The sequence below is a fragment of the Sceloporus undulatus genome, chromosome 4, assembly GCF_019175285.1.
Source record: "Sceloporus undulatus isolate JIND9_A2432 ecotype Alabama chromosome 4, SceUnd_v1.1, whole genome shotgun sequence".
Lineage (NCBI taxonomy): Eukaryota > Metazoa > Chordata > Lepidosauria > Squamata > Phrynosomatidae > Sceloporus > Sceloporus undulatus.
The window spans coordinates 251,302,993-251,328,636 of NC_056525.1; the positions used below are offsets into that span (position 1 = coordinate 251,302,993).

At 57.8% G+C, this 25,644-nt stretch overlaps 2 protein-coding genes across 4 annotated transcripts in view; one reads left to right on the forward strand and one right to left on the reverse strand.

Moving 5' to 3' along the window:
* GRINA (glutamate ionotropic receptor NMDA type subunit associated protein 1) overlaps positions 1 to 25,644 on the reverse strand; it is a 595,197-nt gene that overhangs the window by 424,838 nt on the left and 144,715 nt on the right. The window lies entirely within an intron of this gene.
* Positions 33 to 25,308, forward strand: LOC121928654 (mitogen-activated protein kinase 15-like). Of its 3 annotated transcripts, XM_042463666.1 has the most exons (14): positions 14,696 to 15,923; positions 16,016 to 16,114; positions 16,217 to 16,246; positions 16,365 to 16,455; positions 16,533 to 16,663; positions 16,781 to 16,944; positions 17,344 to 17,483; positions 18,329 to 18,386; positions 18,512 to 18,649; positions 18,877 to 18,982; positions 22,551 to 22,791; positions 23,808 to 23,989; positions 24,390 to 24,528; positions 24,756 to 25,308. In XM_042463666.1, exons 1-14 carry the CDS (start codon positions 15,831 to 15,833, stop codon positions 24,821 to 24,823), a joined length of 1,680 nt encoding a protein of 559 aa, XP_042319600.1. In that variant the 5' UTR covers positions 14,696 to 15,830; the 3' UTR covers positions 24,824 to 25,308. The 3 variants fall into 3 exon arrangements, with proteins under 3 accessions (XP_042319599.1, XP_042319598.1, XP_042319600.1); XM_042463665.1 differs by lacking the exons at positions 16,533 to 16,663; positions 16,781 to 16,944; positions 17,344 to 17,483; ... (5 more) ...; positions 24,390 to 24,528; positions 24,756 to 25,308 and adding exons at positions 33 to 81; positions 9,278 to 9,790; positions 11,297 to 11,461; positions 11,587 to 11,711 and having other exon boundaries at positions 11,986 to 16,114; positions 16,365 to 16,385; XM_042463664.1 differs by lacking the exons at positions 16,533 to 16,663; positions 16,781 to 16,944; positions 17,344 to 17,483; ... (5 more) ...; positions 24,390 to 24,528; positions 24,756 to 25,308 and adding exons at positions 123 to 1,108; positions 9,278 to 9,790; positions 11,297 to 11,461; positions 11,587 to 11,711 and having other exon boundaries at positions 11,986 to 16,114; positions 16,365 to 16,385.

Consider the following 25,644-nt stretch of genomic DNA (forward strand, 5'->3'; position numbering starts at 1 on the left):
CCCGGGGAGGAGGAGGAGGAGGAGGAGCCCCACTTCCGCCTCTGCCGCCGCCGCCGCCGCCGCCACCGCTCACCTGGGCAGGTAAGGCCCTCCCTCCCCCGGGTCTGCCTTCGGGGGGGGTCTGGGCGGAGGGAGCCCTTGTCCCGGGACCCTGCCCCTCCCAGGGACTGCGCTGCGCCCCTGCTGGCCCTCGCTCTCCCCAAAGGTCTCCCCCAGCATCCCCCCCCATTAAGGCCTGGCTGCGTTCGGGCCCTTCGTGGCCCCTGGAGGAGGAGGAGGAGACCCAGGGCCCCGGGGAGGGCCCTTCTGCCGGAGCACTTCCGGTGGCCCTGGCCTTCCCAAGGGGCGCCAGAGGAGGTCAGTCTGGGCCCCTGGGGCTGGCTTCCTCAAAGCCTCAGCGCTGCAATCCAGGGAGAGGTCTTCATGGCCTGGGGCATTCCGGCTTCCTCGCCAGCCCCACTTCTGCCCGGCCACTGACCGCTCTGGCAGGGCCTCCTCCGGGGCAGCCCCAGGCTTCGCCTTGCCTGCGAAAGGAGGCCTTGCTTGGGGACTGTGCCCTTAATGGCCCCTAACGCATGTCAGCGCTTCCATGTGGCCTGTGCCATCTCTGCCATGGGGCTGAGAGGGGCCTGGGGCCCCGTTTTTGAAGGGGGCACAAAGTCCCCCCAACAGTCTAAGCGGAGGCTTTGCTGCTGCCCCCCCCTCGCCCTCCTTTGGCTTCCCAGAGGCGGTGCCCCTCCTGCTGCCCCCTGGCGTCCTGTGCCCCCCAGTTGCCAGTGGGGCAGCCGTGGGCCAGGGCTGGTTCTGGGGGCTGCAGGAAGGGCTCATGAAGGGAGGCAGGCTCCTCTCTCTCTGCCCTCCTGCCAGGGAAGCCTCCTGGGTGGCTCCAGGTGTGTCTGTGGGAGGGAAGCCGTCCGGCCGGTTTTGCCAGGAGCTCCTCTCAGGCGAGCGAGCAAAGGGGGGGGGGGGCTGGGAACCATCACCAGCAGCAGAGACCGGCGCAGGTTGCGACAGGCCCAGCAGTGCAGGCCGGGGCAGGAAGAGGCCTCCCCCCACAGGGCATGACGGGAGGCCTGGCGAGAGCCGCGCTGCGCCGACACCAAGGAAGGTGCGTGTTTTGGGGGGGTGAGTACCTGGCAGAGGGCCAAAGGGGTCCCTGAGGAGGACGTGGCTTGCTCTGATGGCACCTTGGTGGCATCCCCAGGCCCTCCGGCCTCTCTCCAGTGCCTCTGTGGTCCTCTCAAGGGTGCCAGTGTCCCCTCCGGCCACCAGAGAAGGCCCCAAATGAGGAAGGTGCATCTTTCTGACCCTCACCCCCCCCCCCCGGTGGGTATCCATGGGCAATGGTGGGGTCCGTGGCCCGTGGGAGATGGGCAAGCAACACATTGTGAGGCAGGTGAGGCAGGCGCCTTGTGGCCTGGCCTCAAGGCCCATCCCAGTGTCTGACTGGCAGCAGAGAGGGGGGCCAGGACAGGGGGGGGGGGCGACTGGGAAGGACTCCCACTCCTTGCTTCCCTTGGGGCTGTTCAGCAGAAAGTGGGCCTTGGGACATGGGGGACGTGTGCCACGTGGCCCAGCTTCAGTGACGGGCCCCCAGGAAATATCATTGCCAAAGAGCCGTAAAATGTGAGATGGACTGTGGGACTGTTAGCTGTGTTTGTAATTGGTTGACCGGCTGCTCAGCAATGGCTCCTCTGCTCCTTCCTCCTGGAGAGAAGTGACCAGAGGGGCGTCCAGTGGGGCTCTGTCCTGGGCCCAGTTTGCTATTCAACATCTTTATCGATGACTTGAATGAAGGAATAGAGGGCATGCTTATCACATTTGCAGGTGACACCAAATTAGGAGGAGTAGCTGATACTCCAGAGGACAGGATCAGAGTTCAAAATGACCTGAATAAATTGGAAAGCTGGGCTAAACCTAACAACATGAATTTCAACACGGAGAAATAAATGTAAGGTCCTGCACTTAGGCAGAAAGGATGAAACACACAGGTAAAGGTGTGGCTTGAAGGAGTTTGTGTGATCGCGGCGTCTCAGTTGACCGCAAACAAAACGGCTTTTGTGATGGAGCGGTTTAAAAAACCAGTGCGTTTTTGGGCTGTCCCATCGGGAGTGGAGTGTCCAGAGCAAGAGAAGCAGGAGTCGCACTCGTTTCTGCTCTGGTCAGACCCCACCTGGACGAATCCTGTCTGCAGTTCTGGCCAGCGTGGCTCAAGAAAGATGTGACAAGTAGGGCTGTGTCCAGGAAGGCTGACCAAGATGGACAGAGGCCTGGGCAATGCTGGGCCTCAGCCGAGGAGGCGGCTGAGAGGCGACATGACGGAGGCGTCTCTGTGTTTCTGGAGGGGCTGCTTGGAGAGGCTGGAGCCAGAAGGTCTTCTGATGGTCCAGAGATGAGACCATGAACCAGGCCAAGGAAGGAGATCCACCTAAATGCGAGGAAGAACGTCTTGAGCACAAGAGCAGTTTGACAGTGGAGCTCCAGCGGAGAGTCATGGTTGCGCTGGTTCTGCATTCCCTGCAATGGCTGAGGTGGGGCTGGATGGCCCTTGTTGGCCCCGTCCTCCTCTTCCTTCAGACCCTGAAACGTTTCCTGTGCACGCACCCAGGGCTCCATGCCTTGTCTCAGGGCCTCACTGGAGGTCAGTCTTTTCCAGAGTGCCCCCTCCCCATGTCTTGGAGACCCTTCTCCAAAAAGATACCTTTATCCCCGAGGGACGTGCCGTTGGCAAGGCTGCAGATGGTTTTTGGCCTTTCCTGCTCTGGTGTCCAGTTGTCTGGCAGAATGCCTGGCCCCTGCCTGCAAAGCGCTTAAGGAAAGCGCTTCTTGGCAGAGTAGATGGCGGGCGCAGGGCACAGTTGCGGGTCAGTGCCCCATTTTGAGCCGAGAGGGAATTTGTACATTTATGGCGCTTAATAAATAAAGCTAATAATAATAATAATAATAAGGCCCCAGGCGCACCTTTTGATGCTGAGCATTTCAGAGGCGGGAAAGGTTTTGTCAAAAGGCAAGGGCCGCCTTGGGGCTCAGAGGCCTTCCTCTGGAGCCCCACTTTTGGGGCCCGAGGGGTGGCTGAGTCTCAGGCCACAGACCTGGCCTCTCCCTTGACCACTGGCCAGGGCCCTGGGGGTGGCAGGGCACCCCTGCGCACATGTGTGTCTTTACACAATTTTGTTTTATTGACTGTTTACCCAGAGTCCCTTTGCGTCCCCTTCTTCTGCCGGGGGGGGGGGAGGCCTTCTGCAAAACCAGGGTGACCAGATGTCCTCACTGGAAAGGAGGACAAGGCACCACCAGATGTAGGACATGACAAAATAAAAGCTAAAAGTACCCAGATAAGTATAAATTCAAGTTCCTTAATCATCCTCTGCGCTGAGGACATTTTGGAACTCCTCCTGGACAGAAGGCTGAAATGTAGGACATGCCCTGGAAAAGGAGGACGTCTGGTCACCCTGAGCAGAATAAAGCAAATGTTCACATCACTGCAACAGCATCTTGCCCCAGATGCAGCAATGGGGCAAGTTGGAAAGGCTCCTGTGTTGAGTCTTTACTGGGGGAAATGACTTTTTCCTTTTTTAAATGGGTGTTCCCTAAAATCCATTTTGAACAATGAATGGGTGTCCATAGAATTTGGGGCATTTCCCAAATTGCTGCCTGTCCTCAAGCCAGAGATAAGTTTGGTTGCAGATCAGGCAGTTGCTCCATGCATTCTGCGCGGTCCCTGTTTCCCAGAATCCCTGGAGGAGCGCGTTCGAGGGAAGCGGACTTTGCCAAGCTCAGGGAAATACTGGGCAGAATCGCACACTATCTTCCTCTGAAGAAAGGACCGGTTGCTTCTGGTCATCGGCAGAGACCTCGCTTTTATTTGTTTGCTTCATTTGTGTGCCACCTTTCTCTCAGGAGGGACCCAGGCGAGGAGTCCTGGCGGCAGTCAAGTCTTTAACCCAAATGGGCCGAGATCTTCAGAGCAGGCCGATGGACTGGATCCCAGAGCGCTGAAGGACCTGGCTGCAGCGCTCCCGGAACCACTTGCCCTCATTTTGCAGAAGTCCTGGGGAACAGGCGAGGGGCTACTGAAGATGAGCCAGCGTTGCCCCTCTCTTCAAAAAAGGTGATCCGGGATCCTGTGGTCAGTCGGTCCGGCTTCAGTGCCAGGAAAAGTACTGGCAGGGATCACACAGGCGTCCATCTGCCAGGATCCTGAGGGCAATGCGCTGGTCATCAAGAGCCAGCGTGCGTTTATCAAGATCCAAATCATTTCTATTTCTGTTTTCAGACAGCACTCTAGTAGATAGTGGGAATGTGGCGGATGCCATTTATCTAGACTGCAGCAAAGGCACCCCATGATATTTTGATAAGCAAACCGATTGCATATGGATTAGGTGGAAACACCATCAGATGAATCCATAACTGGTTGGAAAACGGGGGTCTGTCCTGTTAACAGTGACCTAGAGGATGGCCTGGAGGGAATCCTGGTCAAGTCTGCAGACGCTACACATCTGAGGGGAGTGGCTGGAACAGAATTAAAAAGAGCCTTGGTGAAATTCAGAAGTTAATGAAATGACATCCAATAGAGACAAATGCAAAATTCTCCATTTAGACCACTAAAGCCAAATGCACAAGTATAGCAGTGTGACGGGTGAAAAGCACCTGGGTTATTGTTGATCATAAAGTGAACATGAGCCAGGAGTGTAGTGCTGCAGCAAAGAAGGTGAATGCTGTTTTGGCCTGCATTAGTAGAAGCATAGTTTCCAAATTGAGGGAAGTAATGTTTTGTTGCTGTTGTTGTTAGCAGCCCTTGAGTCGACCTCGAATCATGGCCGCCCCATGGATGAGGCATCTCCAAGCCTCCTGTCCTCCACTGCTCTGCTTGGGTCCTGCAAATTCATGCGCTTGACCTCTCTGTGGGAGTCTGTCCATCTGGCATGTGGTCTTCCTCTCCTCCTCCTTCCCTCCACCTTTCATGCCATTATCATCATTCCCAATGAGTTTTTCTTTCTCATGATGTGACCAAAATTCGACAGTCTTCTTGGCTTCCAGGGAGAGTTTCTCTTCAGGGTCCCATTTTGTCTGTCTTCCTGCGTCGTGGCCTGCGCTGACCTGGGCCGGAGCGGGTGCGGAGTGACCAGTGTGTCAGGGGTCAAGATCTCTTCAGACGTTGCCCTCGAGTTCCTTTGGCCCCCAGCGTCCATGCAGGAAACCCCCTGGGCGCTGGGGGCCATTTTTCCCAGTGGGAGCCCCACAGGCTCTCCTTTGCACCCGCTGTGGATGTCAGGGGCCTGAGGCGTGCCGCTTGCGTGGGGGGCAGGACAAAGGGGCCAGAAAGGCTGCTGGGAATTGTGTCCCTTTGGCCGGTCCTTTGGGCAGTGAGGGGGAGGAGGCCCAGACACCAAAGTGGGGAGGAGGGGGCTGGGTCCCACATGGCAGCCATCTTGGTCTCCCACGGCGTTTCTCAATTCGGGGGCCAGGAGCATTTGAGCCTGCACTGGGAGAGTGGCTCTGGAACTGCAAGGCATTGTTTAAATCTTTGCAACTCCCCCAAAGGACTCTCTTACTGTTTCCATATATATCTATCACCTATTATGAGGCTTTTCTTTTTAAGCTTTGGGGGAAGGGGTCAAACTGAGGAGTTCTCAGTCTGGATTGTTGAAAGGAGGCTTGGAGCGTCTGGCAATGCCTCTTCTTTCCTCAAAAAGTGTGTCGTTCGCACCTGGCTCCAGCCACCACTCCCCCCTCCCCCGCACTGGTTGTCTTCCCAGTAACTCATGACAAGTAACTGCGGCGTGTGCAGCGCATGGAAAGGAGGAATGGGGGAGGAAAGAAAATACTTTGAGCCGTGTGTGCGAGGGTGTGCGCCATGTGCATATGTGCATGCAAAAGGGTGCACAATGGGGAGGCCTTGCCTTGCCCCGGCCTCTGGGCCAGCGGATTCAGCCACAAAGAAGGAGCGTGTGGGTCCAGGTGGCTGGATTCTGGAACTCGCTTCCTTGGTCGCTGCAAGGGCTTTGCAGCAAGGAAGGGGACGTTGTTGCAGCCTTTTCCCAGGAGGGCCGAGGGATCGGTACTGACCGGTACCCTAGTTGTAGGGCAGTGCTGCTGGAAGGACCGACCCCTGGCCAGTCTCCAGGGAGAGGTATTCCTTCACTGGACCCTTCCACCTTCTCTCCTTGGGAGACCTGTGAGAGATGGCCTTTGAAGAACTACACATCCCAGGGCCCTTTAGTCCATGCTGCCGGTTTCTGTGCGCTTGCAGAAGTGGCAGGAGCAGCCAGGGAGGGGGGTCTTCTGGCCCTCCTTGGGGGCCCCAACCGTATGTCCTTCCCCCAGCCCCAGCTCCTTTTGTGGCACTCTTGCCCATATCTCCTGGGGAGACCCCTTGCCCCAAGCGCTGTGCCCGCCTTGGCAGCCGCGGGGGAGACCCCTTTGCCCTCTCTGCCATTAGGAATGGCCTGCGTGCCTTTGGGTTGATCTGCTAACCCCAGGAAAAGGGGTGAGGTCCAGAGCAATTCCTCTGCGGGGAAAGGTGGCAGGGCTTGGGGCTGCTTTCCTAAAAATGGCAAGTAAGGGACGGATGTGCACCTGGCATTTGTGTAGAACTGTGGAGCTCTCTTTCCCACAAAACAGTACTGATCTGTTATTTATGAACTGGATGCATAATAGTAGCATGTGGCTTTATAGTCCAAGGGTGGCCTCCACTCAGAGTGAGGGATGTGGAGCTCTCAGCCACAGAATGCGCCTCGAGGCCCAAGGGAACAGCCAGGGCCACGGAGTCCTTCTCGGGTCAGGATGGCTCTTTAGCACCTCCATTTTAGTTAGGAAGCACCTTGTGAAATGTTTGGAAAAGCAGGTCAGATTAAAATAGGACGTAACTGGTTTCAGTGGCAAGCCATTGACAAGGTTCCCCATGGTATTTTTGCAAACAAGATGGTTAAAATGTGGGCTAGACAAGGCAACTGCTAAATGGATTTGTAATTGGTTGACTGTCCAAACCCAAAGGGTGCTCAGCAATGGCTCCTCTTCTTTATCTTGGAGAGAAGTGACCAGTGGGGCTCTGTCCTGGTCCCAGTCTGCTATTCAACATCTTTATCAAGGACTCAGCTTATCCAATTTGCAGATGACACCAAACTAGGAGGAGTAGCTAATACCCCTGAGGACAGGATCAAAATTCAGAATGACCTCGACAGACTGGAAAGCTGGGCCAAGGCAAACAAAAGGAATTTCAACACGGAGAAATGTAAAGTACTGCACTTAGGAAGGAAAAATGAAATGCACAGATATAGGATTATGGGGGACACCTGGCTGAACAAGAGGTCTAGGAGTCCAAGTAAACCAATAGTGAAACATGAGTCAAGAGTGTGATGCGGCAGCTAACAAGGCCCATGCGATTCTAGGCTGCATCAACAGTAGTCCCTTGGTAACTACTGGGTTTTGGTTTCAGGACCTGCCTTGGAGACCAAAATCCATGGATACTCAAGTCTCGCTAAATACAATGGCAGAGTAAGATGGCGTCCTTTGCATAAAATGGCAAAATCAAGGTTTGCTTTTCAGAATTTCTATACTTTTAAAATACTTTCAATCCATGGATGCTTGAATCTGTGGATAAAAAAAAAATCCATGGATAGTGTCTAGATCGAGGGAAGGAATAGTGCCTCTCGATTCTGCTTTGATCAGGCCCCATCTGGAATAATACTGAGTTGAGTTCTGGGCATTACAATTCAAAAAGGACATTGAGAAACTGGAGCCATGAGTCCAAAGCAGGGAGACTAAAATGGTGAAGGGTCTGGAAACCACAAAGCCCTATGAGGAGATTCAGGAGATTATCAGATGAGGAAACTCTGGGAAGGCATTCTCTGGGGATAATTCCACGATTGCACTGAAGGTTTTCAGATGGCTTTCCCTGGGAAGAGAACCAGGAATGTTCCAGCAACCAGTCATCCCCAGGACTTCCCCAGGAATGGTTTGTTGCTGGAGCATTCCTGGAGCTTCACAGGAGAAGCCCTGGATAAGCGTGACGTGTCTGAAAATCCTCGGCGCAATCGCGTGCCTTTGCTGGGAGTGTGCCTTTTACTCCTGGCTTTCTTTCCAGGCCAGATAATCTCCTTAGGGAATTGGGTTTGTTCAGCCTGGAGAAGAGGGGATATGATAGCCCTGTTTAAGTATTTCAAGAGGTGTCACTTTGAGGATGGAGCCACCTTGGAGGGCCTTGGAGCCTCCTTCTTCTTCGGAGGCTGTTTTTAAGCAGAGGCCGGGTGGCCATCCGTCACAAGGAGGGCTTGGTGGTGTCTTTCTGTATGGCAGGAGGAGGAGGAGGAGGAGGAGGCTGGGCTGGGCAGCCCCTTGGTCCTGATTCTGCAAAATCAGTGCTCATTGGGCAAGGCATTCTGCCACATGAGCTGAACCTCCATGGAAGAGTTGTGAGATTTTTCTGCAAAGCTGGTCCGAGAACACCTCACCGGCTGGGCTTGTGCGGGCGGTGCTGAACGGCGCACCCACTTCCTTTGCAACGCAGGGACATTCCTTTGTGCGTCACACGCCCTGTGGCCCCTGGCACCTGTTCCACACCACACCCGCTGCGCAGCTGCACTCTCTCTGTCTCTATGTGTGTCTGCAGAAGCTGACCAGGCCGCTCTGCAAGGAGCCCACCTTCTCCTTCCACAGAGGGCTGGGATTGGGCCATTGCATGGGTGCGCATGCGTGGGTGCCCAAGGCAATATGCATAGCTCCCTGGTGGTAATGGGGAGAGGTTGGGGGTCTCTCTCTCTGTGTCCTTCCCAGCAGCCCCTCTGCCATCTTGGGCCCAACGGTGGTTCCAGCTGATAGCCACGGCTTCTCTCGCCTCATTCCCTGGTTTAACATAGCAATACCATTTACATTTCTATAACAGTTTACAGCATTTTAGCCAATTGCCTCCACCAAGCTGGGTACTCATTTTACTGACCTATGAAAGGATTGAAGGCTGAGTGGACCTTGGAGCCCTGCTTGGGATCGAACTCACAACCTTGGGGCTGCAGGACTGGCATTTGACCACTGTGCTACCAGGGCTCCTGCTGGACCCCATGTTCTTCTCGAGGTGCGGCCGCTGATTTGAATGCTGCCTAGAGAAATGGTGCCAGAGGAAGAGGCGGGCACAGGCCTCCGGTGTCTTCAGTAGATGCAGCATAGTGGGCAGGCATCCAGCCATGGGCAACTCTGGGGGGGGGGGGGGGGAGGAGCAGGTGCTGGTGCCAGACCCTGCTCCCAAAGGTGATGATAGCCCTTTTTCTCTCTCCCCCCGCAGCGCCTTCTTCCCCCGCCATGGCTCGCCGGTCGCAGAGCTCCTCACAGGGCGACAACCCCTTGGATCCCAACTACCTGCCCCCCCCACTACAAGGAGTACTACCGGCTGGCCCTGGATGCGCTGACGGAGGATGGCCCGGAGGGCTACCAGCGGTTCCTGGCCGAGGAGGGGGCCCCGGACTTCCTCTGCCCCTCGGAGATCAAGCATGTCACCCAGCACCTTCAGAAGCCACAGTATTCCAGCCAGGAGGGCAGTGGCGGTGGCGATGGGGAGGGCGGTGGTGGCGACAGCAGCGGCAGCAGGGGCTCCAAACCCCACGATACGGACATGGATGGCTCTTCAGGGACATACTGGCCCATGAACTCCGACCTGGCCGTTCCGGAGCTCGACCTGGGCTGGCCGATGGTCTTTGGGTTCCGGGGGACAGAGGTGACCACCCTGGTGCAGCCCCCACCGCCCGACAACCCCAGCATCAAAGAGGAGGCACGGCGTATGATCCGGGCTGCGCAACAGGTGAGGCTTTGGGGTCGGAGGGAGAGATGGCTCCTGTAACTCCCCCAAATGAAAATCTGAGGGAGTGGGTGGGGGGTGGGCCAAGTGCCCCCACAGCTGGCTTGGCATTATTCCTCTTCCTCCCTGGAGGGTTTACAAGGAGATGAGCAGCGCAGGGTTGGCTGGCGGAGGTGTCTCTCGTGTTCATGGAAGCCAGAGGTGCGCCCAGGTCCCTCCAAGGTGGGCTTCCTGCCACTGACGTTTGTAGGGAAGCCGGGGTAACACCAGGAGGCTAGCTTTGGCTGCAGGCAACTGGCCAGCCCATGTACCATGCAGCCACATTTTGGTCTTCCTCCTAAAGTGGCCAGAAAGTCTTCAAGGGAAGTCCAGTGCCAAATGCACATCACTAGCGTTCCAAGGAAAGGAAGGCCAGTTGGCAGGGGCTCTAAGAGGTGAGAAGTGGTTCCTGAGCAGGAGCCCTGCCAAACCCAAGAGGGAAGCAGGAGAAGGCGGCACCCCTTCCTCTCTGGACAGAGCAGCAGCCCATCCAGCCCATCATGGGCATCTGCCCGCCATGCCATGGCCAGTGGGGTGGAGGATCAGCCAGATTGAGCCTGGAGCCAGTGGCTGGAGGAAAGGAGGAGGAGGAAGGCTCTGAGCAGTTCTTAAGCAAGGAGGAGGCCCAATTTCTCAGAAAGAGCACCAGAAGGCAAGCCAGTCTGCGTCCGTGGCACAGCCCACTTCTACCCGTGGCTTCTGAAGCACTGCCCAAGAGGAGGGCCAGGTGCTTCCAAGGGAGGGACTCCCAGGCCCATTTGACTATTTACACACTCATTTGCTGGGCATCCCTGGACAAGGAAGTATCTGCTGCCCAGAATTAGTTTTAATATCAGAAAGCCCAAGGGTTTTGTGTTGCTATGAAGGGGCAATGGCATTGAAGCAGAAATGCAGGAAGTGGGTTTAATTCAACAAAGAGAAAAACCCATGTGCCTGATTTCCTCTTAATGTCATTTCATTCAATTCTGGAAGAGAAGGCAGTGGCCTAAATCTAGTTCCTGGTCTCTACAGATCAATGGCATTTACTGCACACATGTGTTGAGCTGCCAGGCAGGTTCCCCCAGTTGGAACTAGCACTGGCGCAAAAGCCCCCTGGGATCTTCTTCAGGGACTTGAGGGGCCAGGCTCAGTTTCCAGGCAATCAAAGGGGCACCAAGGAGGGCGGCTGGAGGGACTGGACCCCAGGGGCAGCCTGCCAGCCCCCCCCCCTGGGCTTTGTGGTGGGAGGGAGGGTCCCTGGGGGTCTGTGTGTCCTGGGCTGCCATGAGCCTGGCGGGAACAGTTGCCTTGTGGGCTCAGAGTGGCCAGCAGGGTGAGGGTTGCTCCCTCCCAGTGAGCCCCTCCGGCTTCCCTGTCTGGCGGGTGGGTCGCTTTCAGGATGGACAGAGTCAAGCCACCTGAGCTCTTGGGATGAGGAGGTGCCAGGTGGTGTGTCTCCGCTAGGGGTGTGACTGCATCATTCCCTTGCAGGTGGTGGCCATCGTGATGGACGTCTTCACGGACGTGGATCTCCTGGCTGAAGTGCTGGACACAGCTGCTCGCCGAGTCCCCGTCTACATCCTGCTGGACGAGATGCATGCCCCACTGTTCCTGGACATGGCCGCCAAGTGCAGAGTCAATCTCAACTATGTGGATGTGAGCAGAGCCGTGGGAGTGAAGAGTGGGCCGGAGGGGTTGGAGTGGCAGAGAGGGCAAGGGGGGGAGGCAGTGTCTGGGTGCCCTTCCGGGCTCTGCAGGCTGACCTCTCTGTCCCCTTGCAGTTCCTGAGAGTCCGCACAGTCTCCGGCCCCACCTACTACTGCCGCACGGGGATGTCCTTCAAGGGTCATGTCAAGGAGAAGTTCCTGCTGGTGGACTGCATGGTGGTCCTGAGCGGCAGCTATAGGTGAGAAGGAGGGGGGCAGCTGGGGGATGGAGGGGGCCGACCCCCCAAAACAGCAAGGCCCCGCTACCTGCAGGGTCAGTGAGGCAGGGAAGGACCCCTGTCAGGGCAGAGGTTGCCCTCCCTCCAATTGTAGCTGGCCTTTCCCAGCAGCGGGGTGGGTGACCACTCCTTCGGCAGATGCCGTCCTCCACAAGAGTCAGAGAGGGGCGGGAGGGGAGGGGGCGCTCAGTGGCCACAGCCTACATCCGGTCTTCTCCCACTTGCCTCCCCACAGCTTCATGTGGTCGTATGAGAAGATCCACCGGAGCATCGCCCACATCTTCCAGGGGGAGCTGGTGGCCAGCTTTGACGAGGAGTTTCGCATCCTGTTTGCCCAGTCAGACCCTTTGGTGCCCCCAGCCAATGTCCTGATGAAGGCGGCGGACACCCCGCTGGGTCCATATGGGATGATGCCCTTCGGGAACCACCCAACCTTCTTCCCCAAGAAGCCCTCCCTGCTCTTCCCACAGGAGGAGACCCTCTTCCCTCCCTTCATGGACAGGATGGACCCGGACCGGTACTTCCTGTCCTCCTTCCGCAGGGACGACGCAATGCGCCACACACTGGAGGGCTCAGCCATGCGCATGTACGCCAAGAAGCTGGAGATGGAGAACGCGCCGCTGGAGCCGGGCCGGGGCTTCCTCCGGACCCGGCAACTCGAGCTGGATGCCTTCAAGCGGCACAGCTTTGCCGAAGGCACCTTCGAGAACTACTCCTCCTCCAAACAGTTTTCCAGGCAGATGTTCATGAACAATCTGGATGAATTCAAAGTCCAATCCAGCCATTTCCAGAAGGACCAGTTCTATCAGTACCAGTTTGAGCACCCGCACGGTGGGCCCAGGCCCCAAGGCCTCTTTGAGAGGATACGGGGAGGGCGCCCAGGCTTCACCGATCTCCCGGAGGATTACGTGGATGGCTTTCGGTACCCTGAGCTGGAGGCCGGCTTCCCTCAAGAGAGCTTCCCGCTGCGGCTGGACTACGTACCATCCAACTCCTCCAAGGAAGTGCGGCACGGCTCCGAGCGCCTGAACCCCGGGGGGAACGGTCTGCTTGGGCTGCCCTCACTCAGAAGGCAGAACATGGGGCAGAAGTTCCTCTGCCAGACGTCCCCAACGCAGAAGCAGAGCCTGGAGCAGAGGCTCTTTCTCCAGGACCAAGACCTGGACGCGGAGCAGGACAAGAAGGCCCAAGAGCAGCGGGCGGGACTGCGCAACTGGAGGATCTCCTCGTACTTGAGCGGATGCCAGTCTGAGGCGGGAGAGGAGGGCCTCCCCGCACCTATGGAGCCAGAGGGACACAGCGAGGGGCTGGGCCCCACGGCAGAGCCACTCACCAGGTATCCCAGCAACCTCCTCTCCTCCTTCAAAGCCCCACTGCCTCTTGCCAACACCAAGGACACTGAAAGACTGGCAGAGGAGGCCCCGGGGGGGAGGCAAGACCCCTTCCGGAGCAGGATAAACCCCCTAATCCAGAGGACCTCGCGCCTCAGGTCTTCCCTCATCTTCAGCGCTGCCAAATTAGATCAGCCAAATGCTTCAGCTGAAAAAACACTCCAGATGGTACAGAAAGAACAAATGACCAGCGAGACCACAAAAGACAGTGAGACTATAAAGACCTCCACCTCCAAAGTGGCCGAGTTGCTTGAGAAGTACAAGACCGTGGGCAGAGACTCCGCCGAAAACACCACCGTCAGCCAAACCAAAGCCATGTCTGCTTTCCTCCAGGAAGAATCCCAAAGTGCAGAGAAGAGGTGCACCAAGTCGGTCCAGTATAAGATTCTGGAGAGCAGAGTGGTGGACTCCAAAGACACTTTCCACAATTACAAGTTGCACGCAGACTCAGAGGGGCAGTTTGGGGTGTCCCCCTCGGCCGGCCAGCTCACAGATGGACTTGGCAAAGACCCCGTAACACAGGTCAGTAGTCAGATGGACAAGCTGTCTTCTCGATTCTATCCAATAGACAACAAGCCCAGCCTTTCTGAGAAGGAAAGCCTCATTTTTGTCGGGGAAACCCAGAAACTCGGTGTCCCAGAAAGGAAGGAGAAACTGTCCTTGAAAGGTGATGCTCACGGCCCACCTGAAGCCGAATTCAAGCAGCTGGCCACGGCACAAATGAGCATCCCTCCAGCCCCAGAAAGCCCCTCCAAGAGCCACGATCCAGCCGAGGGCTCTCCCGCCAGGACAGAAGAAGAAGGCAGCAAGCAGGAACCGAGTCCGAGGGAGTTTTTTAGGAAGGGCTCCCTCCGGCTGAAGCAACTGCTGAGTCCCAAAGGAGAGAAGAAGCCCGACGAAGACCTGGACCCGGAGAGCTGGAAGTCGGAAAGGCAGAACGCAGGCAGCGGCAAGAGGGTCTCCAAGGGCGAACACCCGGAGGCAATCGAGGAAGAGAAGCCGGCCAAGGCGACCCTGCCAGCCCCCAGCCCAAAGGGGAGCCAGCCGGGGTCTCAGGCCCGGTTTCCCTTGTCCACCGCCAACGTCCTCTACAGCAGCAACCTCCGTGACGACACCAAGGTGATTCTGGAGCAGATCTCCGCCAACAGCCAGAAGAACCGGGCCGAACTGGGCCGGCATCTCCCCGGGGCCGGCAACCCAGAGCTCTCCAAGTCCACCACCAGCTTGGACTACAAGGGCGAAGAGAGAGGCTCTGGAGGGATCAGCCGGTCGGAGAGTTTCGGCAGCCACAGGCGCCTCCTTCAGAAGGACCAGCACCCCGAGGACCGCGAGTCCCTCCTCAAACGTATGGAGAGCATGCGGAAGGAGAAGCGGGTCTACAGCCGCTTCGAGGTCTTCTGCAAGAAGGAGGACCAAGGCGAGGAGGACGGAGAGATGGATGCCAAAGACAAGAAGATGGGCAAGTTCATGCCCAAGCTCCTGGGAACTTTTAAAACCAAAAAGTGACCTTGGCACCTCGCTGCCTCTCTGCCTGGGAACGCCTTCTCTCACGGGAGAGACTCTACTGTGGGAGGCCCCACGAAATGGCTGCAGGATGGGCACCCGGGCGCCATGGAGGCGGTGGTAGGGGGGTCTGGTGGGGGGCAGGGGCCAGGCTGGCTGGCTCTGGACTGTGACCAACAGGCCCCGCATTGAGCCAGAGTCCTTTCTGCTTGTGGGGAAGCAGACTGCTGCCAAGCCCCACTACGCTCCACCCGGGGAGATGGCTGCGCGGGGTCTCCTGGTGGTGCCCCAGTCCTTCCTCCTCTTCCTCCTCCTCAGGACCATGTAATACACTGCCTCTTGCCCACGGCTCCAGCGGCCTCCTTGACCCACTGGCGCACCATGTGCAGCTGGGCATCCTTCACTGGGTTCATTGGTGCCTTGAGGGGATGGCAGTGGCCTTCATCAGGGGACTCTGTGCTCAGTGGCGGCAGTGATGTTGGCTGTGGCCGTGGATGATGATGCCCCATGGCAGAGGCCCTTGGGGTGGCTTGCAGCTGGCCATTCCCCTCTGACCCTGGCTCTTTGGTGCCCTTCTGTCCCTGCCTCCTCGCTGGCTGCCCACCTGCTGCCAGGAAGCCTTTCATTCCCTCCCCTTGCCCTTTGTGCCTTCGGCCTCCCTGTGTCCCTGGAGGGCCCTCTATGGAGCACAGCCAGGGCGCCCCCCTGTGTTTCGGGGGGCTCTCTGGGGGTCCCTCCCTCCGCCCTTTGTGCCTTCGCCGCCCTCCCTCGGTTGGGTCCCCTGGCAAAAGGCTGGCCGGGGGAAGGGGCCCCCAGCAGAGCCAGGGTGCCTGAGGGGGCTCCCCAGTTCCCTTCTGCGGGGCCTGGCTTTCCCTGCCGGCCTCCCCTCCAAGCCCCGACCGGGGCAGGCCCTGCTGAGCTTCCGGATTCCCCTTCCTTCCGGTGGGGGCGGGGCTTCCTTCCTTGTTTCCGGCGGCCGGCGAGGCAATAGCGAGAGAGAATAAAGGCGCAACGTTTCAGCCGACGCCCGACTCCGAGTGTTTCTTTCTCGAGGGGGCGGGTCCCTCTGGCTCCTCCCACTTCCAGAGCCTTCCGGGGGCGGGGCTTCCGGTTCCCTTCCCTTCGGCGTTTCCATGGCAGCGGCGTCCTTCCTCCTCTTCTTCCCCGCCGTTCTCTTTCGGGCGCCATGAGCGGCGGAAGAAGCGGCTTTGGCTGCGAGGCGGAGGTGGAGGCGGCGGTGGCGCGGCGCTACCAGATCCAGCGGCGCCTGGGGAAAGGGGTGCGGCCGGGGAGCCGGAGGAGGAGGAGGGCTGGAGGGAGGGCCGAGGCCCCGCTGCCCCTCCGCTGACGGCGCTGTCTCCCGGCTCCTAGGCCTACGGCGTCGTCTGGAAGGCGGCGGAGCGGGCGAGCGGGGCCTCCGTGGCCGTCAAGAAGATCTTCGACGCCTTCCGGAACCGCACCGACGCCCAGGTGGGCCAAGCCCCTTGGCCCCCGGGAGAGAGGCCGGCGGGGCTGTGCTTGGCGGCTCCCCTGACGGCCTCCTTCCTTCCTTCCTTCCTTCCTTCCTTCCAGCGGACCTTCCGCGAGGTGGCCTTCCTGCAGGTGAGGCGAGACGAGGCCCCGGGGACAGAGGGGGCGGCGGCGGCGGCCATCGGGGCTCCTCCGGGGCCTCCCTCCTTCCGTCCTTCGGCCCACGGCAGGCTCTGCTCGTCTCCCGCAGGAGTTCGGCTCGCACCCCAACATCGTCCGCCTGCTGGACGTGGTCCGGGCGCAGAACGACAGGGACCTCTACCTGGTCTTCGAGTCCATGGGTCAGTCGGGGTCCAGGGAGGGGGGGCCGGGACCGGGACGGTGGCGGCTGAGCCTCCTCCTCCTCCTCCCTCGGCAGAGACGGACCTCCAGGCGGTGCTCCGGAAGGGCGGCCTCCTGAAGGACATCCACCGGCGCTACATCCTCTGCCAGCTGCTCAGGGCCACCAAGTTCCTCCACTCCGGGGGCGTCATCCACAGGGACCAGAAGGTAGGCCGGGACCCAGGAGGAGGCGGAGGAGGAGGCCCAGGCTCCCTGCGGCCCTCCCTTGGCCCAGGGGCCGGGCCTTCTTCCTTGCTGCCCCTGAGGAGGCCTCTGCCCTCGCAGCCCTCCAACGTGCTGCTGGACGCCGACTGCTTCGTGAAGCTGTGTGACTTCGGCCTGGCCCGCTCCCTGGGCCAGATCCAGGCAGACGAAGGCGGGCCCCCGCTGACCGAGTACGTGGCCACGCGCTGGTACCGCGCCCCGGAGATCCTGCTGGCCTCCCGCAGGTCAGCAAGGCCAAGAGGAGCAACGGCTGGGGGGCAGGAACCCAGAGGAGGGGCCCTGGGGCCACTCTTCCTTTGCCCACACTCAGCCTCCCCCCAAGGAAGGAAGCAAGGAAGGAGGGCAGGGCCAAGGGGGGCTCCTGGCTGGGGACCCTGCGCCTCCCAGGGGCCCCTTTCTCTTCTGGGACACTGGCACAGATGGGGTCCTGCTCCAAAGCCTCTCTCAGCCCACAATGGGCCATGCCCCTTTGTTGCCCCACAGAGCCCTGAGTCCCGGGGAACCTGAGGAAGGATCCGCACCGGGATCTGGAAGCAAGGCAGGGGAGGAGGCCTGTTTCTGTGGCTCCTTCTCCCTCGCTTCCGCGCTCAGGCCGGCCTTCTCCCTCCTTCCTTCCGCGGCAGGTACACCGAAGGCGTGGACATGTGGAGCCTGGGCTGCATCCTGGGGGAGATGCTTCTGGGGAAGCCGCTGTTTCCAGGCTCCTCCACCCTCAACCAGATCGAGCAGATCCTGCGGGTTGTTGCCCCTTCCTCTCCAGAAGGTGAGGAGGCCTTTTCGCTTTTGGGAGGCAGGGCCAGCGCCTGTCTGTCTATGAGGAAGCAGCGAGGAGGAAGAGGAGGAGGAGGAGGAGGAGGAGGAAGGCCTTGCGGGTCCTCTGAGGACGGAGCTCCCCCCCCCTTCGGGGGTCTGTAGATTGAGCAGGAGGCGCCCCGAGGCCAGAGTCCCTGCGTGGCTCAGAAGACCCTTCCGACAGCAGTGCGGGGCGGAGGGGCTGGGCTCCTCCCTTGCCGGACCCACGCCAGCAATGGGGACTCCCCAGCTGGACCCAGGCCCAGGAGGCAGCTTGGCTGGCCTGTCCTTCCCGTGGCCCCCATGGCCTCCTGCAGTGGTCTCTCTGGGGCAGGCGGCTGGGGGCTCAGGGGATGCGCATGGCGGTCCTTGTGTCCTTCCCGAGAGTAGGGTCCTGAGGGCCGTGGCAAACATTGCTGTTCTTCCCCAGGAAGCAGGAGGCCAACCAGGTTCTTGTGTTTCAAGGAGAGCAAGTTAGTCTGCATTCACCTGGCCAGCCTCACTGCTTTGGAGCCGTCCTTGATCTGGGCATTCCCAGCTTCTGAAGGGCAAAAGGGAAAGGAAGGAGGTCAGAGCGGCCCATCTTGGGTCCACACCTGGGGAAAAGATTGATGAGCCACTCTGTGGCTCCTTTGCGGTGGGTAGGTCACCTCCAGAGAGTGGGCCAAAGAGTCAGAAGAGGTCCAGCCACATTCTGCCACACAGGAAGACGCTGCTTTGGCCGCAGCCACCTCCTGCGGACAGTCTGCCCATCTGCTGCCTGGCACTGGGACTGCCCTGCAAAGGCCTCCTCATGCACCTGGCTTTCTCTTGCAGATGTGGGCGCCTTCCATTCAGACTACAGCGCTTCCATTATCAGTCGAATGGGTGGCCAGTGAGTGTTTCCTCTTCCTCTCCTGGGAGCTTCAGGAGCATGCTGGGGAGCATGCTTTGGGGGGCTGGATGGGACTGGCTATGGCATGTGGACCGGACAGCCGTGCCCCTTCTGCCCATCCACAGGCAGCGAGTGAGTTTTGAGGAGCTCTTGCCAGCCTCCACGCCTCCCGAGGCCCTGGACCTTCTGAAAAGGCTATTGGTCTTCAACCCAGAGAAGCGGCTGACGGCGGAAGAGGCGCTGCAGCATCCCTATGTGCAAAGGTAAAGAAGGCCTGGGAGGCAAAACACCCAGCAGTCTCCCTGGCTAGAAGAGGGGAGCTGCCGCTGGCCGCGAGCTCCTTTGGCGAGTGCTGGGAGAGGAATGCGCTCGGCCCCTGGCAGCTGGGCAGTCTTGCCCAGGGTCTCCCATTCCTCCCCTCTGGATCCCTTGTGCCGTCCGTTCTGTCTGCCGCCAAGCAAACTCTCGTGGCGAGATCTTCTCTTGGCAGGTTCCACTGTCCAGCCAAAGAACCTGCTCTCCGCAGCAATGTGATCCTGCCCTTGGACGACAACGTCCAGCTCTCCGTGGCCGAGTATCGCAACAAGCTCTATGAGGTAGCTCCTCCCTCCCTCCCGCCTTCCTTCCTTCACTCCCTTCTTGCTTGGGGACTGGTCAGTCATTTGGCTGGGCCCCACGGATTCCTTGAAGCAACGGCCCCCTTTCTCCTCCACAGTCTGCGCCAGGACTGCGGGTGGCGAAGGAAGCCTAGGCCAAGAGGACATTTTCTCTCCCTCCTCTGACTAGCAGAAGCCGGAGAAGGCTCCCTCAGGGGTGCGTGACCCAGGACAGTCTGCCCCTTCCCCACAAAAAGCTGCATCAGTCCCCAGCCAGCCTTCACCCCTCCCCAGACCCTCGAAATTGGGTGCCAAATCGCCAGTGCATCTGGAAACCAAGCAGTAAGCCTGGCTTTATTTTAGAATCCTAGAGTTGGAAGAAACCCCAAGAAGGGCCCTGATCCTGTCCAGCCGCATTCTGCCATGCAGGAACTCTCAGTCAAAGCAGCCCCATTGACCGGTGGCCATCCAGCCTCTGCTTATAGACCTCCACGGAGTTTTGTTTTCTGAATTTCTTGTATTAAGATAAACACATCCATAGCGTCCACAACCCAAGTCACGCAAACTGGGACGCCTGTCATATTCCTAACTGTACTGCTGTTAACTATCCACATGTTGGCCCTGACCCACAAGGACCCTGCGGAGGAGACCTCTCCCAGCCCTCTGCCCTCCACTGCTCTGGTTCAGGCGCATGGCCTCCCTCCGGCTCGAGTCCAGCCCTTTGGCGTGTGGCCTTCCGCTCTTTCCACTTTAGCCTTTCCCAGCATTATTGGCTTTTCTAAGAATAAGTCCTGCCTTGTTTTCAGGATGTGGCCAAAGTCCGACAGCCTCGGTTTAGTCATTTTGGCTTCCAGGGAGATTCCAGGCTTGATGCGTTCAAGGGCCTGTTGGTTTGTCTTTTTGGTTGTCCACTGGACCCTCGACACTCTTCTCCAGCCCCACATCATCTCAAAGGAGTTGGTTTCCATCTTAGCCCCCTTTTCCACTGTCCAGCTCTCACATCCATCCATGGCGATGGGGAATACTATGGCTTGGACGATCCTAACTTTAATGGTCAGTATGACTTTCCACTTTAGAGTCTTACCTAGTTCTTTCATCGCTACCCTTTCCGTTCTGTGTCTTCTTATTGGTTGACTTCAGTCAGCGTTTTGATCAACTCTTTAACTCTTTCGGTTTCTTCATTGTCTGGTTTGAATTTATGTATTTCCTCCGAGGTCATTGTTTTTATTTCCTTTATGGTCAGCAGCAATCCTGCCTTTGCACTTTCATCTTTGACATTTCCTAATCATTGTTCCAAGAAGGAGGGGGTTGGGCTGGATCAGGGCCCTCTCTGTGTCTTCCTTTGTCCTCTCCATTAGCCATCATGTGTTTGCAATCCGATTAATGTCGGATGGCTTTTGTGGTGCCTCAGTTGCTCTCCTGTCGTCTTTACCTTTTTCCCTCTCTTCATTCCTATCTCTCTCTCTCTTTCTCGCTCCCACTTTCTCTCTCTCTCTCTCTCTCTCATTCTTGCTCAGAGGTATTTGCTCTAGATTTCATTGTGATATCAATTAAGTCTTGCCAAAAGGTGATATTCTACAGACATGTATTCTGATTGCAGGTGTACATATATACAGAACCCCCAAATTTTAGAACTTAAATGTTAGTCTATGTACTTTTAAAAATGGAAAAATATGGGGGGGGGGGGGGAATAAGGAGAACCCCTCCAAAAAGAACAAAGTCAAAATTAAACTCAAGCAGCAAAAAAGAGAAAAAAAACCTTTATCTAAAACTCTAAACTCAAAAAATTCACAAGAGAGAATTCGTTTCCAAAATTATCATCAAATGCAATAAAATCCAAATTAAAGTAAGTTTTACAATAAAGAAAAACAAGGGGGGAAAAAAAGGGGGGGGGGAGAAGAGAAAACTTGACAAAATAAAGGAATCCCAAAATGAGCCCCGTGCGCTGAGTCTCTCCAAAGTTGAACCCAAAGTTAATTGGCACAAATCAAATTATACCCCAATAATGATCATAACTCCAAAAAGGACAAAAAGGAATAAAAACATTCCAAAGCACAAACCTCCGGGAAACAGCCTGTTCTTGCAGCTCCAGGCGCGTTTTCCCTGCAGACGTCGCGGCATCTTCAAAGCGGCGCATCCGGCGCACGTCCAGCGGGTGTCGCTCTGGCGGCGTCTCTGGGGAAGCGCTCTGCTCTTCTCTTCTGGGGGCAGGGAGCCATCGCCAGGACTTCGGCCTCAGCCCTTTTTCCCCTTTAATAACCCAGCAGCGCAAAGGGCAGCCCATGTGCGCTGGGAGCCTTCTCTGGAAGGTAATAAATGTACATGCGCACACACAAAATCACATTTATTTTACTAACTTTGGCTCTAAAAATAAGCCCTTCATGAGCAACTCCAAAGAAAGGGCAGAAGTTCAGTTATGAGAACATAAAACAATGGCCAGGCCTAAAGAAGTTTCTTAAATGACAACGTTAAGAGTCACTTAATTAACGTAACGAAGAAAACGGCAGCCAGCTGCTCACTGGAGGCGAAGCCTTGCTGATGGCAGTCCAGCTCTTTGCGCTCTCCATGGCAAGCGGGCATTTTCCCCGGAAGGCGGCTGGGACTCATGGTCTTTCCTTCCCAGGAGAGAATTTCTTGCCGGCTCCAGAGTCCCAGAGTCGGCTTCAAAAGGCAGCGTTTGGAAGGAGAGTTCCCTAGAGGCGGCTGTGCAGCTCTCTAGTGACCGACCTGGAAGTCCAGGGAGCCTGGTTTTAAACACTGGGTGGTTTGTTATCAAGAACGTGGTGGTGGGGACTGGGGTCTCCAAGAAGAAGTCCTTGTGGGCCTCCAGTCCATGTGGGCCTAGACCAGTAGCTCAGGAGGGAGTGATCCTCGGCCAGCTGCCCCCAGGAACGTAGGGCATCTGCCTTGCGCTCGATGCGGCCCATAGGAAGCCTCCGCCTGTCCCCCGCCATGCTTCCCCCATCCCTTCCCTGGGAGGGTCAGCCTTTCCCAGAGGACTTTGGTGGGGGGCCGAGAGCGTTGCCCACCCAGGGGCCTCTGAGGCATCTGCCAGCGCAGTTCTGGGGGCCCCCCTCCCCTGACTTGCCAGAAGAAGGCCACCTCTTGCCTTTCTGCCACTGAGCGCTCGATGCAGCACTTTACGTTGCTATTCTGCTTGATAGTGAACCCTCACGCTCCTGAAGCAGTTTACAGTCTGCAAGCCCATTGCCTCCATGGAGCCTGTGGCGGCAATGCCATGGAGAAGGGTCAGTGTGAGGCATGGAGGCGAGAGGCGGCCCAGTGGCAGAATACTGTAGTACTTGTGCTGCAGACAGCTGCACAAGAGGGAGGGGTCTGCTGTGATCCCCAAAGGGATGGGGGGGGGACTGGTGCTCTGACTGAGATGCTCTGGAGAGAGAGAGGGGGGGGTCAAAGAAGCGTTCGGCAAGCGCACCCTTAAAACCCCTGGCAGGTTTGTCTGCTGCGGACCATCTGCCCCGTCATCTCCTGCAAGCGTCCATTTTGGTAATGTCTCTTCCTGGGCTCCTTTTGCTACAGTCCAACCTGTTCTTCCTTTCTTCCACAGATGATCTTAGAAAAGAAGGCCCAAAGGCGGCAGCGGCAGCGACAGGAAGAGACTCTCCCAGCAGCCCCCCCACCAGAGGCCAGGGCCCACTGTGAGCCAGAGCCAGCGCAGGGGCCCTTCCCACCACAGGCCTCCCCTGGGCCCTTGGGAGCCACTGTCCCTTGTGCAGCCGCCCCACGGAGAACCAGTGAGGCCAGCAGCCCTGGCCCAAGGCCCAAGATCAGCTCAGCAGCAGCCCAGGGTAAGCAGCCTCGCCCTCCCCTCCTGGGGGTCTTTGGGGCGACTGGAAGAGTGGTGACAGGCAGCGGGGGGTTTGGTGCACTCTGGAATTGGATGATGTCTTTCTAGAACAGATGGCCACACACTCAGGAAGGAGAGATGTAGTAGTGATGGGCCACTTCAACTACCCTGACATTTAACTCGTCCAAATCCTCAAGGTCTAGCAAATTAATCACTTGCCTGGCAGACAATTTCATGGTCCAAAAGGTGGAAGAGGCAATAAGGGGGTCAGCCATTTTAGAAATGATCCTAACCAACAAGGATGACTTGGTTAATGGGGTGCAAGTGGTGGGATCCTTTGGTGGAAGTGACCATGTTCTCCTGGAGTTTGTTATACAATGGAAGGAGAAGCCAGGCAGAGTCAGATGCGCATCCTAGACTTCAGGAGATCCCTGGTGGAGAGGCCTCTATGGCATGGCTCTTAGAATCATAGACTTATGGTTGTGGGAAGGGGCCGCAATGGTCATCCAGCCCAAGCCCCTGCCTGCAGCCAATGGCCCCCTCCTTTGGGTTTGCTCCCTTTCCTCCCTCCGTCAGAGTCTCTGATTTCCTGCCATCATTTGCAGAGAGAGGCTTTCAGTGCTTGTAGGATTTTAATACCGGAAGATGGAATGTGCTGTCATGGGTTAATAATGGTGGTGCTGGCTGTCTGCATTCATTTGGGTGGCTAATGAGCATATCTTTGGGGAACAGAGGTTGTGCTGGGAGAACGGCTCTTATGGGGCTGGGGAGGGCAACTTGGGGAAGGAGAAAATATGAGCGTTTTTACTTCTATGGGCAAATGGGATGCACAGTTTAAATTGCTGTGTGGTTTAATTATGCTGAGTAGCCACTAATGCCTTTGTCTTGACATCACTCATCTGCTGTGAACGTCTTTGGCCGCTGAGTAAAGTTTTCAGTCCGTTTTAATACCGATGCTTGGATTCCTGAACTGAAGGGATCCTGTACTTGGCACTTCATGGCGACCTTCTTTTGCAGGTAGTCTGGCTCCCAGCCACCTGGCCAGGAATCGCTCTGCCCCACTCCATCCGCAGCCACAGCAGCCGCAAGAGGCGGCCGCTTCCTTCAGCCGGCGACCCAGGAGGCAGGGGTCCTGCCCGCAGACGAGTGCCACAGGGACAGCGGCCGCAGCAGGCGGCATGCTCCCTCCCCATAGCCTAGTGAGTAGTTCTTCTTCTTGTGCCTCACATTCGTGGTTGGAAACCAGTAACTAGGTGAGGAGGCTGCCAGAAAGGGCCCCGGAGCCTCTGCTCCTGCCCCCGGTTGCTGTGTGGAGGCTTTGGGGCTGCTGGGCCTGTGACACTGAGGAGTGTGGCATTGGTGGGAAGGATGCTGCAACCTGGTTCTGGCTGGGCCCAGAGAGAGGCACAACCTGTGGAGGACGTTGTACACATGGTGTTACCCTGGTTTTGGGCAGCGTGCCAGCCCAAGCTACGGCCCTCAGTCCCCTCCCAGAGCCAGGTGGCCTCCTTGGGGCAGAGTCCTGCTCCGGCCATTGCTGTGCTCCTTCCTTTTCTTTGCTGGTGGAAGGTCGGACTCTGCCTATGATCCGCTTTGCAGATGCCATGGGAGACCAACGAGAGGAGCCTGCCCCCCCCGGCCACTGTCACTATCTGCCCATGCCCACCAAGCGGCTCTTCACCATCCTCTGATGAGGAAGGAGCCCTCGCCCAGCAAGGTTGCCGTTGCCGCAGGGGGGGTGAGTGAAATCGACCCCCTTCCCCCCATGGCTTTCCTGGGGAGCTTTATCTGGGGGTATGTCACAGAAGCATAGAGTTGCAAGGGCTGTCCAAGCCCCTCCTGGATCGCAGCAGTGCTTGGCATGCAAAGGGCTGGAGCTGGCTCTGTGTATGCCTTTGGTGTGTGTGTATGTGGTGGTGGGGGGTCCCCTTCCTTGGTCAGCCTTTCTCTCTTGGCCTTCTGCAGAACCTGAGGAGCTCAGAGCCCCACAGCCGAGAAGCGCCGCCACCGCCTCCCTTTCAGAAGCCCTGTAAGAAGTTGTTCCAGAGGACAGCAAATGTGGGTGCAGCGGGGGACCCCAAGGCCTGCCTGGGCAGTTACTCCCAGTCCTACGGGACCATCTGCCAGTCCGCCCTGCAGAGCCTGCCTGTGGCCAGTCTTTGCCCGCAGGAGGCTGCCCCATAGTGGCTGGCGACCCTCCTCCACCAGGGAAGTGGGGCCAGAGCCTGTCTCCTGTTAGCCCGGGATCGGGAACCGGGCGCTTTGCCTGGGCCTGGGAGGCTGCCCTTGCCACCGCTGCCCCCTTCCTCCCCAGTTGAGCCAAATGCCGAAGGAGGGCAGAGAATGGGAAGGAGAGGCCTTTTGGGGCCCCTTGGGCAGCCCCAAGTGTGGCCTGGGTTCCTGGATGCTGTTTTTAGCCCAGGAAGACTACTGGTCCAGCCCTGCCCCTGCCTGGATTCTCTCCTCCCGCGCGTGTTTATTCTTCTAAGGATTTTGAATAAAAGAAACCTTTTTATAGGCAAAAAGAGTGTCCCTTTCTTGGTTGCCTCTGGCGGAGGGCAAGGTCTGGAGTCCTGCTCTGGCCTGGCGGGGAGGGGGCCCCTTGGACGGTCCAGCCCCAGGCCACCTGCCCTGGCCTCCTGGTGCCTCTCCCAGCATCCCCCTTCCTTGGAACCCAGAGTGAACGGAGGCGCCCTGAGCTGTGGAAACGGGTGTGACGGTGACCTCCTTGCTCTTGGGAATATTGCTGAAACTGGTGAGAGATTGCTGGACGTTTCTACTGCTGCACCAATCGTGGCTTTGGCCGTCATCCTGGGAGAGGTGAGTGAGAGAAGGTTGCAGCCCCTTTGCAAGG